This window comes from Oncorhynchus keta, chromosome 10 (genome assembly GCF_023373465.1).
Source record: "Oncorhynchus keta strain PuntledgeMale-10-30-2019 chromosome 10, Oket_V2, whole genome shotgun sequence".
Taxonomy (NCBI): domain Eukaryota; kingdom Metazoa; phylum Chordata; class Actinopteri; order Salmoniformes; family Salmonidae; genus Oncorhynchus; species Oncorhynchus keta.
Window position 1 is genome coordinate 25018154 of NC_068430.1, and position 14409 is coordinate 25032562.

The 14409-nt window shown below is 52.0% G+C and overlaps 1 protein-coding gene across 1 annotated transcript in view; it reads left to right on the forward strand.

The window, feature by feature from the left end:
* LOC118388153 (leucine-rich repeats and immunoglobulin-like domains protein 1) overlaps nt 1-13958 on the forward strand; it is a 48771-nt gene extending 34813 nt beyond the window's left edge. Inside the window, exons 9-18 of the mRNA XM_052526745.1 lie at nt 1898-1978; nt 4029-4100; nt 4526-4597; nt 4785-4948; nt 5226-5546; nt 7377-7658; nt 10692-11120; nt 11235-11366; nt 11505-11789; nt 12195-13958. Coding sequence (XP_052382705.1) covers nt 1898-1978; nt 4029-4100; nt 4526-4597; nt 4785-4948; nt 5226-5546; nt 7377-7658; nt 10692-11120; nt 11235-11366; nt 11505-11789; nt 12195-12427 — 2071 coding nt within the window. The 3' untranslated portion in view covers nt 12428-13958. The remainder of the gene's footprint in view (nt 1-1897; nt 1979-4028; nt 4101-4525; nt 4598-4784; nt 4949-5225; nt 5547-7376; nt 7659-10691; nt 11121-11234; nt 11367-11504; nt 11790-12194) is intronic.
* Nucleotides 13959-14409: the final 451 nt, after the last annotated feature.

The following is a 14409-nucleotide window of genomic DNA, read 5'->3' on the forward strand; positions in this document are numbered from 1 at the left end:
CGGGCCACGGGCTGTAAGGGAGCTGAGGCAGGTCTAATCTAATCCGTGAAGCGCTGGGTAGGAGCGGGCCCAGGCTGTAAGGGAGCTGAGGCAGGTCTAATCTAATCAGTGAAGCGCTGGGTAGGAGCCGGCCCAGGCTGTAAGGGAGCTGAGGCAGGTCTAATCTAATCAGTGAAGCGCTGGGTAGGAGCCGGCCCAGGCTGTAAGGGAGCTGAGGCAGGTCTAATCTAATCAGTGAAGCGCTGGGTAGGAGCCGGCCCAGGCTGTAAGGGAGCTGAGGCAGGTCTAATCTAATCAGTGAAGCGCTGGGTAGGAGCCGGCCCAGGCTGTAAGGGAGCTGAGGCAGGTCTAATCTAATCAGTGAAGCGCTGGGTAGGAGCCGGCCCAGGCTGTAAGGGAGCTGAGGCAGGTCTAATCTAATCAGTGAAGCGCTGGGTAGGAGCCGGCCCAGGCTGTAAGGGAGCTGAGGCAGGTCTAATCTAATCAGTGAAGCGCTGGGTTGGAGCGGGCCCAGGCTGTAAGGGAGCTGAGGCAGGTCTAATCTAATCAGTGAAGCGCTGGGTTGGAGCGGGCCACGGGCTGTAAGGGAGCTGAGGCAGGTCTAATCTAATCCGTGAAGCGCTGGGTAGGAGCGGGCCACGGGCTGTAAGGGAGCTGAGGCAGGTCTAATCTAATCCGTGAAGCGCTGGGTAGGAGCGGGCCCAGGCTGTAAGGGAGCTGAGGCGGGTTTAATTGGGCAGCCACTGCCGACATTAACAAGGCAACGGACATTCGCACTCAGCCAGCCAGAAAGAATAGGGAATTGGCAGCTGAGTCCGGCCATGGAGGCAAAGTAACCAAAGGGGGTGAGGGAAGGACTGAAGGGGGTAGGGGAATTATTATTCAAATGTTTCCTTTGCCCAGATGACTTCAGCAGTTACAGGGTTTTCTCTGCATAGAAAAGTCTTTGGTGGGCTGCCAAAGTGTTTTTTTCGTGACGCTTTTTCTGGGGGGGTGGGTGGTTGGTTCAGGATGGGAAAAGGTTTTCAGTTTAAAGTTAATATAAAGTATGTAAAAAATATTTTAGATGTTTGAGTCACTCCGATAGCATAAGTCATAGCAAAATATGTAGAAGAGAAGGAACATTGCTTTAAAACTGCACATTTTTCTCTTAGCCTCATGGCAAAATGTGTAGAATTGCAGGAAATTTGCCTTAAAAAAGCACAATGTTTCCTCCGCACCCACCACCTAAGCTGCATTTTAATGTAGAAAACCCCCTGAGTTAGTAGTGTCAGAAAAGCTAATTAATTGCATTCAACCACAGGTTGGTGGTACCTTAATTTGGGAGGACTGGCTCGTGGTGATGGCTGGAGCGGAGTCAGTGGAATGGTAACAAGCAAACGGTTTCCATGTTTGATGCCATTCCGTTAGCGCTGTTCCTGCCATGAGCCGTCCTCCCCTCAGCAGTCTCCACTGCATTCAACATGCGTTTACAAACTTCCTGGCAGACTCCAAGTGAAATTTTAGATTTGATTGAGTCTTATTCTGCCTTGACATGTGGTGGGACTGACATACCTGCCACCACACTGCCGGGCCAGACCAGGCCATGCCCACTGACTGTCTGAATCCAAAGACATTGTGTGCCCGCCAACCCCTCCATGCTGTTATGAATTATACATGTGTATCCCTGTGTTGGGTTGTGTGCCTTCACCCCTCTCCTCCCCACAAAGGAAAGAATGTGCTTGGCTGGCAGAGCAGATAAGCAGAGAGGCTTGCTCTTTAGACCAGGTGCAGGACGGGTGGAGGGGTAACCCGTGACTACCAGCCCCATCTCTGCCAAGGCTACACAGTGCTCCAACTCTGGCAGCCTGTTCTGCTCCCCTCCTCTATCTCTCTTATCCCTTCTCTCTCTCCACAGGGAGCTGGACCATAACGACATCTCAGGCACAATAGAGGACACCAATGGGGCCTTCTCTGGACTGGACAGCCTCAACAAGCTGTGAGTATCCCCCCCCCGCTTCTCTCACTCCCCACCCCTGCCTTTTCTTCATCCCCCTCTCCCCAGAACCGGTCCCTTCAAGCTGGCTGCCCTGCCACTGGTTGATGATTGTCTGCAGGTCTTCAGTCCAGCGTGAAGGGTTTTCCATTGCAATCCAATAGTTTCCTCTGAGGAGTATTGCCTACCTATAGCCTATATCTAGTTCTCCCAGACCTGGCTTCAGACAGGACCAGCTCCATCTCTCCCTTACCTCTGGGCCTCACACGTCATTTGGAAGTGTAACACTGAGAGATGACTCTAAAAGTTGCTCCAAGTTTTATTAGGCTTTTTCATGAAGCATGCGGGTTCATATTTTAATGGCAACAGACTTGAAACAAGCATGAATCTGGTTTTCATTTGGTTTACCAGACTCTCAACTACAATTGTGTCCAAGTTCAGAGTGTCTGTTGGTGGGAATTGAACTGCCTTGACGGTCAAACTACGTCAATTTGTTGTGATCTCTCGAATAACTATTAAACCATAGCACAATGAACATAGTGGGCCCTAAACAATCCTGGGATAAAAGATGGTGTCCAACCAAGGCCGTTCCCTGTGAGTGCTAGCCTATTGAAAGGGCTTTTCTATCAGCCTGCAGGATATGAGCCTCAGCAGCTCTGTCAGTCTCTAGCCCTGCTACTCTCTCTCTGCTCCACGGCCATGCCTTCCTGCCTGTTGTTAGGGACTGAAAGAGGGTGAAATTGGCCCAGCGCTGGCACAATCCTTCCATCCCGCCGGAAAACAACACTCCCCAGCCCTGGGAAAAACAGAGCGAGAGGGGCGGGACATTAGTGTCCTCCACACAGTTTGTGTCCCAGATTGTGAAGGGAGAATGCTCTGAGTTAACTTGTGCTCTCACAAGTTGCCACAAAAAAAAAACTTTTTTCTCATTGCTCTTTTGGAAAAATACATTAATATATTGAGTGTAGAAATTTTAGTTCCATCATTAAAGTATTAGATTTTTTCCTAAATGTGATTACTCCATGAAGACAATGTGATTGGAATGAAAGGCAATGCAGACTGCTAGATGTGATGCTGGGAATAAGAACAATTGATAAAATATTTATTTAAATATGCTAAATACGTTGGATGGAAGTGCAGTAACTTAGTGAGTAGTGGTTGTCTGTGATGAAGCCTGCTGTGCAGCCCGTCTCCCTCTGTAGTCTAGAAACATAGACCTCTGGCTGATGTGGGGTCAGTAGTGAGTGACATCTCTGTCAGAAGCTGAACGGTTCTGTCCATGACCAGTCGTCTACCTGGGGGCCCCTAAACACAGAGGCTTTCTTATAGAACGCAACACCTCTTATCAACATGCATCTAAGTGTTAGCTAATCTCCCCCAAACAGATGCACGCACAGTGGGTTTTGAAACATGGTTTGTATTCACATTGCACTGTGTAGATTTTCAGTGGGTCCATATAGAAGGGGAGAGTGGAGGAGGCATGACAGGATTGAAAGGTTCTGATGCAGGGGTCTTAACTCTAAACGAGCCAACTGTGTCCATCCGCTCCTCCTGGGAAGGAAGGCAGAGAGAAGGGGAAGGATGGAGGGATGGACGGACGGACGGAAGGAGGGAGGGTAGAGTAGAGGTGTCTTTTGAAGAGGTGCTGGGATTAGACCCCCAGAGCTGCTTGTTCCTTGCTTGAACCCGCCTTGACAAGGCTACTTTTATTACTCTACAAGCTGTGTTGTCCCTCAGTGAGACAACCTGCTTTTCATGTGCCTCCCCCTGGCTCAGCCCCACCCTGTCATCGCTATTAAATACTAATAAAGATAAAAGTGGTCTTTGAAGAGCAGGGCCGGGAGAGCCAGGGCCCCGAGTCCCTCACCCTCCTAATCTCCACACAGTTCGGATTTCCAATACCTCAATCTTCTGGTTTTATCAGATTCAACCCCACTAATTGTGCATTTCTCCCCCTCTTCTCCTCCCTTACCCCTTCCTCTCTTTCACTTTCTCACTTTATCTCTCTCTTTCTCTTACGTTTATCGGCGCCCTTCATGTTTGGAAATTGCAGAACTCTGTTTGGGAACAAGATCAAGTCGGTGGCCAAGAAAGCCTTCTTAGGCCTGGAGGCCCTGGAGCACCTGTGAGTATCCCACAATGCACTGCACGCCCCCAAGTGCGGCTGCCAAAAGTAGCTGCCTAAGAGGGCTGTTAGAAATGAAATAGCGTCTTTGTTAAAGGAGAAGACAGGCAGTTTGTGGGGCAAGCTGCTTCCCTCTCGTTAGAGGTAGCTTCAACTTTGGTCTTTTTCCCTGGTGCAGCGGAGAAAAGTGATTGAGCATATGGTCAGTTTGGTATAATAAATTCAATTTATATAAGCTCTTTCACAGACTGACTGTTAGGAAAAAAGTGATTTTGAAAAGCTGAAAAGTGCCATTGGTCTTAAACGCCTGAATCTTTCCACCTTGCTTAACGTAAGCCCTTGCAGGCCGTGACACTACTGTGTGTGTTCCCGTGTCCCATTTATGTCAGTGCTGATGGGTGGCCCTCTGTTTAATGTCTCAACAGGAATCTGGGAGAGAATGCCATCCGCTCTATTCAGCCAGAGGCCTTCAGCAAGATGAGGAGCCTCAGGAACCTGTGAGTCTGCAATGATGAACACACACACACATTCATCACACTTAGTCTCTGGAAACTGTGATTGTCTTCACAATGTTATGATATGGCGGCTACACAATACTGCTGCAGTTCATTCTTTCAGATCAAAGCAAGTCTTTAAAGGAGAATGACAAACTGTTCAGTCCTAACAGCCCCCCCCCACCCCCAGGCTCATCCAGAGTGACAGGTTCCTGTGTGACTGTCAGCTCCACTGGTTCCCTGAGTGGCTGTTGACCCGGGGGCTACAGACGGGCGTAGAGGCTACCTGTGCCCATCCTGAAACCCTGAAGGGTGCCAGCATCTTCCAGGCCCCGCCAGAGAGCTTTGTCTGTGGTGAGTAATGCGTGTGTATTAGGGCTTTCTGTCAGACCGTGCAGCCAGCAGCTAAGACCAGATGGTGTTTTACATTCCAGCTCTTGTTTGTTTACTGTGTGTGTGTGATTTTTTTTCGATGTAGGTTCACTGTCTGTTTGATCTGTGATGTGCTAATCCTTCCTTGTTTGTTTGTATGTATAGTATACATATCTTCTGTCACTGAGAAAACATTTGGTTACAAAGAATAATGCTTATGTAGGTTTATTGTCGTCCTTCCATCTCCCTCTTCCTGTAGATGACCTGCCTAAGCCCCAGATCACGGTGCAGCCAGAGACCACAGTGACGGTTCTGGGTAGTGACGTGCGCCTCACGTGCACGGTGGCCAGCAGCAGCAGCTCACCTATGACCTTCGCCTGGCGCAAAGACCAGGAGCTGCTCCGCCATGCAGAGGTGGAGAACCTCGCCCACCTGCGCGCTCACCACGGGGGGGTGATGGAGTACACCACCATTTTGCACCTGCGTCATGTGACCTTCACCCACGAGGGCCGATACCAGTGTATCATCACCAACCACTTTGGCTCCTCCTACTCTACCCAGGCCCGCCTCACTGTCAACGGTACGCCGTCAGGTCCTGAAGGGTTAAGGGTCTCCCAGTATGAGAGTGTGTGTGTTTGCATGTGGTGAGATCCTTTTCTCTCTGTAATATGCTGATTCAGTATATATTTTGCCCAGTTAAACTCAAGTGTTATTCTAGTGGTAATTCTTAGCTTGAGCAAGGTCTCTTTGTCTCTCTGCATCTCTGTGTGTGTGAGTCCCTCTGTCTCTGTGCATCTCTGTGTATGTGAGTCTCTCTGTCTCTCTGCATCTCTGTGTGTGTGAGTCTCTCTGCATCTCTGTGTGTGTGAGTCTCTCTGTCTCTCTGCATCTCTGTGTGTGTGAGTCTCTCTGCATCTCTGTGTGTGTGTCTCTCTGCATCTCTGTGTGTGTGAGTCTCTCTGTCTCACTGCATCTCTGTGTGTGTGAGTCTCTCTCTCACTGCATGTCTGTGTGTGTGTGTGTCCCTCTGTCTCTCTGCATGTCTGTGTGTGTGTGTGTCTCTCTGCATCTCTGTGTGTGTCTCTCTGCATGTCTCTCTGCATCTCTGTGTGTGTGAGTCTCTCTGTCTCACTGCATCTCTGTGTGTGTGAGTCTCTCTCTCACTGCATGTCTGTGTGTGTGTGTGTCCCTCTGTCTCACTGCATGTCTGTGTGTGTGTGTGTCTCTCTGTCTCTCTGCATGTCTGTGTGTGTGTGTGTCTCTCTGTCTCTCTGCATGTCTGTGTGTGTGAGTCTCTCTGCATCTCTGTGTGTGTCTCTCTCTGCATGTCTCTGTGTGTGTGTGTGTCTCTCTCTCTCTCTCTCTCTGCATGTGTGTGTGTCTCTCTCTCTCTGCATGTGTGTGTGTGTCTCTGCGTGTGTGTGTGTCTCTCTGCATGTCTCTTTGTGTGTGTGTGTGTGTCTCTCTCTCTGCATGTCTCTGTGTGTGTGTCTCTCTCTCTCTGCATGTCTCTGTGTGTGTGAGTGTCTCTCTCTGCATGTCTCTCTGTGTCTGTGTGAGTCTCTGCATGTCTGTGTGTGTCTCTCTGCATGTCTCAGTATGTATGTGTGAGTCTCTCTGCATGTCTCTCTGTGTGTGTGAGTCTCTGCATGTCTCTGTGTGTGTGTGTCTCTCTCTCTCTGCATGTCTCTGTGTGTGTGTGTGTGTGTGTGTCTCTCTCCCTCTCTGCATGTCTGTGTCTGTGTGTCTCTCTGCATGTCTCTGTGTGTGTGAGTGTCTCTCTGCATGTCTCTGCATGTGTGTGTGTCTGAGTGTCTCTCTGCATGTCTCTGTGTGTGTGTGTGTCTCTCTGCCCTGTGTGTCTCTCTGCATGTCTGTGTGTGTCTCTCTCTCTGCATGTCTCTGTGTGTGTCTCTCTGCATGTCTCTGTGTCTCTCTGCATGTCTGTGTGTGTGTGTGTGTCTCTCTGCATGTATCTGTGTGTGTCTCTCTGCATGTCTCTGTGTGTGTCTCTCTGCATGTCTCTGTGTCTCTCTGCATGTCTGTGTGTGTGTGTGTGTGTGTGTGTGTGTGTGTCTCTACACATGTGTGTGTCTCTGTGCATGTCTCTCTCTCTGCATGTCTGTGTGTGTGTGTGAGTCTCTCTGCATGTCTCTGTGTGTGTGAGTTTCTCTGCATGTCTCTGTGTGTGTGAGTCTCTGTGGAATTTGGAACAAATTGATTTAGGCGCGTTGTGGAGCTGACAGTGCCCATCTATTACACGCCCTGTCAGTTTGGCCAACAGATGCTGAGTGATTGGCTGCCCTGCCCACCCAAATCAAACCCTCTCCCTAAAACAGAGACTCTTGTGTTAACCTCTGTACTTCTCTGTTGTGGCTAACCCAGTGTGTCATATCTTCCTTTCCCACAGTCTTGCCTACGTTTGTGAAGACCCCTGGAGACAACACCATCCGTACGGGCACCACTGCCAAGCTTGAGTGTGCTGCTGAGGGGCACCCCACCCCCCAGATTGCCTGGCAGAAGGATGGGGGCACGGACTTCCCGGCGGCCCGCGAGCGGCGGATGCATGTGATGCCGGATGATGACGTGTTCTTCATCATGGACGTCAAGCCGGAGGACATGGGCGTGTACAGCTGCACCGCCAAAAACACAGCGGGCACCGTGTCTGCCAACGCCACCCTCACCGTGCTGGGTAAGACTGACTGCTGGTCACTAGGGCTGAGACATGCCAGGGACCTCACAATACGACATTATCACCATACTTAGGTGCCGATACGATATGTATTGCGATTCTCAATGACGTTCCAAACAAATTGCTCTCTGCAGCAGAGAGGGCATGAGAAAATGAGTGTTGATTAGTCATGGAAATAAAAGTGCGGAAAACATGTTGGCTCACTATTTTAAAAAGATGGAGAACAGGATCCTGTATTTTTGGCACAGGTACAGCCAACTAATGCTACATAGCAAGAAAAAATATATATACTTGAAGTGAAAGTATCAAAATAATATTGCGATATGTAACTGTATAGATTTTTCCCTCCTATTACTACGCCTACTGGCAGCCTATTCCCGCGCCCACTGGCGGCCTATTCCCGCGCCCACTGGCGGCCTATTCCCGCGCCCACTGGCGGCCTATTCCCGCGCCCACTGGCGGCCTATTCCCGCGCCCACTGGCGGCCTATTCCCGCTCCCACTGGCGGCCTATTCCCGCTCCCACTGGCGGCCTATTCCCCGCGCCCACTGGCGGCGCTCCCACTGGCGGGCTCCCACTGGCGGCCTATTCCCGCTCCCACTGGCGGCCTATTCCCGCTCCCACTGGCGGCCTATTCCCGCGCCCACTGGCGGCCTATTCCCGCGCCCACTGGCGGCCTATTCCCGCTCCCACTGGCGGCCTATTCCCGCTCCCACTGGCGGCCTATTCCCGCTCCCACTGGCGGCCTATTCCCGCTCCCACTGGCGGCCTATTCCCGCTCCCACTGGCGGCCTATTCCCGCTCCCACTGGCGGCCTATTCCCGCGCCCACTGGCGGCCTCATCCCGCGCCCTCTGGCGGCCTATTCCCGCTCCCACTGGCGGCCTCGCCCCGCGCCCACTGGCGGCCTCGCCCCGCGCCCACTGGCGGCCTCGCCCCGCTCCCACTGGCGGCCTATCCCACTCTATTCCCGCGCCCACTGGCGGCCTCCCACTGGCGGCCTCGCCCCGCGCCCACTGGCGGCCTATTCCCGCTCCCACTGGCGGCCTATTCCCGCTCCCACTGGCGCCTCGCCCCGTGCCCACTGGCGGCCTCGCCCCGCGCCCACTGGCGGCCTCGCCCCGCTCCCACTGGCGGCCTCGCCCCGCGCCCACTGGCGGCCTATTCCCGCTCCCACTGGCGGCCTATTCCCGCTCCCACTGGCGGCCTATTCCCGCTCCCACTGGCGGCCTATTTCCCACTGGCGGCCTATTCCCGCTCCCACTGGCGGCCTATTCCCCGCGCCCACTGGCGGCCTATTCCCGCGCCCACTGGCGGCCTCCCACTGGCGGCCTATTCCCGCGCCCACTGGCGGCCTATTCCCGCTCCCACTGGCGGCCTATTTCCCACTGGCGGCCTCGCCCCGCGCCCACTGGCGGCCTATTTCCCACTGGCGGCCTCGCCCGCGCCCACTGGCGGCCTCCCACTGGCTGGCGGCCTCGCCCCGCGCCCACTTCGCCCCGCTCCCACTGCTCCCACTGGCGGCCTCGCCCCGCGCCCACTGGCCCTCGCCCCGCGCCCACTGGCGGCCTCGCCCGCTCCCACTGGCGGCCTCGCCCCGCGCCCACTGGCGGCCTATTCCCGCTCCCACTGGCGGCCTATTCCCGCTCCCACTGGCGGCCTCGCCCCCGCCCACTGGCGGCCTATTCCCGCGCCCACTGGCGGCCTCTTCCCGCGCCCACTGGCGGCCTATTCCCGCGCCCACTGGCGGCCTATTCCCGCGCCCACTGGCGGCCTATTCCCGCGCCCACTGGCGGCCTCGCCCCGCGCCCACTGGCGGCCTCGCCCCGCGCCCACTGGCGGCCTCGCCCCGCGCCCACTGGCGGCCTCGCCCCGCTCCCACTGGCGGCCTATTCCCGCTCCCACTGGCGGCCTATTCCCGCGCCCACTGGCGGCCTCTTCCCGCGCCCACTGGCGGCCTCGTCCCGCGCCCACTGGCGGCCTATTCCCGCGCCCACTGGCGGCCTATTCCCGCGCCCACTGGCGGCCTATTCCCGCGGCCTATTCCCGCGCCCACTGGCGGCCTCGCCCCGCGCCCACTGGCGGCCTATTCCAACGCCCAGTTAGTGCATTCGTTTTAAGATAGCTAGGTGGTACAATCACATCACAGTCATATTAAGTACATTTTTCCTCAATACAGTAGATATCAGTAAAGTCAGAGCTACGGGGGGGGGGGAGTTCACTATTGTTATTATTTCTAGAGCGCCTCCCCTGCCCTGTACATACATCACATTCATCTGGCCATCTAGCATTCCTGCATACTTCCTACATAATGCCACCTAACTAACACACAGCCCTCAATGTTTGAGGATTCATGGCTTACCTTCACATGACCATAATATAGACACTAAGTCTAAAAATGAACACTTAGTAAACTGCTCTAAAGTCAGCTGTGAACTGGTGAGCCTTGGTCCTAGAATGAAATGCTTCTGGCAGCTGTGGCCTTCCTCGAAGTCAGAGGTCAGGGTAGGGGTCAGATGGGGGAGGGTAGGATAGAGGGACTTCACAGAGGGGTTTTTGTTAACCGTGCTCAACCCTCCTCAGGGTGGGAGGGAGACTGCAGGCCTCCATTCTTCTAGAGGGGCTTCTATTGGACGTGTAAGGGCTTGGTCTACAGCTATGTGAATTTGATGAGATCACATATGGTCAAGTACTGTGGATGTGTAAGGGCTTGGTCTGCTCTACCTTATGTAGTGCTTTTAGTCCAGAACAACTCCTCCCAGGGATACGAGGTAGCAACAGCCCTCAGGAGTGGCTTTGTAATGTTCAGTCATGCATGTGGAAAGAAAAGTCAGAGCTGAGGCCCAGTCTGAAGAGGTGGAGTAGATGGAGTGAGATCATGATGTTCTATATCACTCTGTGTTGAACTAAGCATAATGGACCATCACCCGTTGTCATTGTGTAGTTTGATATGAAGTGTTGAGTAGAGTTGGGATTGACCAGTCTGCTCTGGTGGGATGACTACACTTTGACCTGTGACCCCTCCTGTCTACAGAGACACCCCACCTGGCCCAGGAGCTGGAGGACCGTAGTGTGGTGGTGGGGGAGACTGTGGTCCTGCAGTGTAAGGCGCTAGGCAGTCCCCTACCCAAAATCACCTGGCTGAGGAACGACCAGCCCTTCCGCCCCTCCGACCGACACCACTTCACCCCCGGCAACCAGCTGCTGGTCATCGGCAGCGCCGCCGTAGAGGACGCTGGGAGGTACACGTGCGTCATGTCCAACAGGCTGGGCACGGAGCGTGCCCACAGCCAGCTGAGTGTCCGCCACTCCGCCTGCGCCGCTACGCCCGGTCCCAGCACCGTCACGGTGGGCATCATCGTCATCGCTGTGGTGACTAGCATCGTGGTGACCTCTCTGGTGTGGGTGTGCATCATCTACCAGACGCGCAAGAAGAGCGAGGAGTGCAGCGTCACCAACACGGGTGAGAGGGCGCTCATTTAGTTCTACTCGTCACAGGGAATGGCTGTTCACCATCCATGTGTTGCGTTGGTGACCGTAGTTTGTGCTGATGGTGATGGTTTCTCTCCCCTCCCAGATGAGACCAATGTGCCCCCGGACGTCCCCAGCTACCTGTCCTCCCAGGGGACCCTCTCAGAGCGCCAGGATGTGTGTGTCCGTGTGGAGGCTGGTGGTGGACCTCTGCCCAACACGCACACAGACCACACAGGTAGTGTGTTCAGTTTGATTTCCATATGAACCTCCAATACTCACCCATGACTGATCAGTGAATGTTTTCTGTACATCGCCTCTAACTGTGGAAAAGCGTGGGCGTGGTAATAATGACGTTCTCTCTTGTCTGGTCTAGGTTACGGTGAGGCTGTAGTGTGTACAGAGTGTATGGAGAATGGGAATAGCTACTCAAAGTCAGACTCAGACTACCTTCCCCAGGGACTGGGACCTGTAGGCCTGGAGTACCAACAACACCTCCACCACATGGACTACAGCGTACCCTTAGGGGTGGACACAGGACCCTACACTGCCTCCCTCTGCAATGGGACCTCCAATGGCGTTAGAAGGGATGACCAGCCACCTGCGTTTCCCAGCAACCACAATGTATTGTCATCACAGAGAAACCACAACGACAGAAAAGGTAGAGTGCTCTTTCTATTCCACACTGTTGAGGACAGGATGAGGAATGGTAGAAATTATGTTATGGATGGAGCCCTGTGGATAGAGCCCTCGCTGTGTTGATCAGCCTGCCATGACAAATCACAGTGAAGGGAATTTGATGAAAAGCCGCATTGAGTTCCCGTCACTGCCTGACTCACAGGGGAGCAGGTCGGGTCATTTAAGTCATTTAGCAGACGCTCTTATCCAGAGCGACTTGTCCTGGGATGCTGTACATTTTGGCACGGTCTGGGAGGAATTAGGGGTCAGAATCCGATCCTTGCTTCATAATGTCAAATTAGCCATAGGATGCAATCCATATCCTTGAGCTCTGCACAGATAGGGGTCTTGATTGTGTGTTCTCTTCTCTCTCGGTGTTCCCTCCCAGATACCTCAGTGAACAGGACGGGACAGACAACGTTAGTGTGCTCCCTTTCCCAAGAGGAGGCCTTCCACAAGCCGGTGAAACTCTGCCCCGTAACAAGCCAATACACACTGGACACAGACTGTGAGCCAGAGTTCAGACAGACTCTCCTCTCTAATGGACATACTCCCAGAGCCTTCCAGAGCCATGCACCCCCCTCAGGAGAGCCAGTGACTAGCAGGCTCTCCCCACCCTGACACTACCAGACTCACTAGCCCTGAGTTGACTTGTTCTTTGCACTGGGAACTGCTACCTCAAACAGAGAGGCCAAGATCTGATCCTGTCCCCTGTTTGGACTAACGAGGCAGGAGCAGGGAGGGGCGTCTGGAGTTTAAGGCGGCGCTTGTGTGGGTGGTGTCCCGTCTGAGCGTATCAGATGTACATACTGAAAACCTTCTCCTGGGAGGTGCCAACCAATCTTAGCTCCTAAATGTGACTTGCATTTGAAGCATGCAAATGTAGGTAATATTGTAGAGTAATGTGTGAAAGAGAGAGAGCTATACCATTGGACAATTGACTGTACATAAGAGTTTTCATGTATATTGTATAACTTTTACAAAGAGTATTTGAAATTATTCTGTGCATGACAAGGAACGGAGTGATGGTATTTTTTGTTGTCTTTAACAAGCCTTGTCAGCCTCTACCTACCTGCTTCAACTGCCGTGCCTTATTGCATGATCAAAGAAACCACTAACCGGACTCTTATTATAGCAGAGATGTGAGAGCTATCGGTACACTTTGTCATACCACGGAACACTTTATTGCACTTGGAATGTTGTTTGACAAATGCAAACGCTGCCCATCATGGCCTTAAACCATAACTCATATTTACTGGTATTTTATGAAGGAAGGGCTTTGATTTGGGTACAACATGGAACAAGGGGGGTTTGGGATATAAAATGAGGTTTTGGATGTTTAAGCACTTTTATACTCTTCATACCTAATAGGAATGTAAGAGTTCTTAGTCAGGAAACGTGTCACATTTCCATAGCGATGGAATGTCAAGGTACTGACCACCACTGCACTTCAGTTGGCTTTGGTTTAGGGACTACGTCCTCCACGGTGCCCCAGCTCCCATTTATTTTCATTTTTATTTTGCCCAACTAAAGGCCCAGATCCTTTGAATTCACATTTGTCATGAATGTTGGTCCAACTTTTAAAATCATTAGTCCTCCACCCCAATATGTTCAGCTATAACATGAACCTGCCATGCTGTAAAGGGAAACTCACCAGGAGGCATTTTGAGACAGTTGTCACACTGTTCTGTTCACACAGGGAATGGCCAGTATTTAGCCTTTGTCGTAGTACCACACATCCTCATTATGGTACTAGTACGACCTGTTTAATCATTCAGGAACTTTTGACTGGTACAAACAATCTCCATTTTATAAAACTGCTTACTGCTGGGAAAGTTGTGAAATGTACTCTTGCCAAACGTAGGAAAAATACCCCATCTTTATGCCTGGATACACTGAATGTCAGATTAAACAGAATTACATTTTCCAAAGTATGCTATTTCTTTTCTGTAAACACGTGCTATTTGCGGTATCAAAGGCTCAAATTGTTCAACATTTTAGCATATTCTTTAGAACAGTAATTCTAGATGGTCAGTCAGTTGTCATATCATCCCACGGGGGTGACATGCAGTAATTTATTTCAGTAAACTGAATCCATTGTACCAATGTCAAAGTTTAAACATTAGTGTCTAATAAAATCACATTTTGTGGAGTGTGTTTTTCCTTGCCTTTGTGGTTCAATGTCGTCTCAAATGTATATTGGGGCCAGGCAAAATGATATAGACTACTTGAATTAGCAGGTATCGAACTCATTCATGTTGCTTCTGTCTCTATGCAAATACATTGGAGGTTCATATCTAAAGCCAGGTTTTAATAGTAAATTATAGGCTTGGCGAATGTCCATATTGAATGAGGGACAGTGGCTGGACAGAATGTACATTCCGGATGTCAGTTAACTGACAGCCTCCAGGACAGGACTTAGCCCTCTGGTAAACCCACCTGTGTAACATTGCTCTCCCAGGCTTGAATGGTCTTTCCCTTCCCCCTCAACTGACATCTGAAGGACACAATGGGAGTTATTGACAAGTGTTTTTGGAAAACCAATGTTATATTCCGAGAAACATTTTGATGCTTGCTCAACACTCGATGTTCACCAATGCATT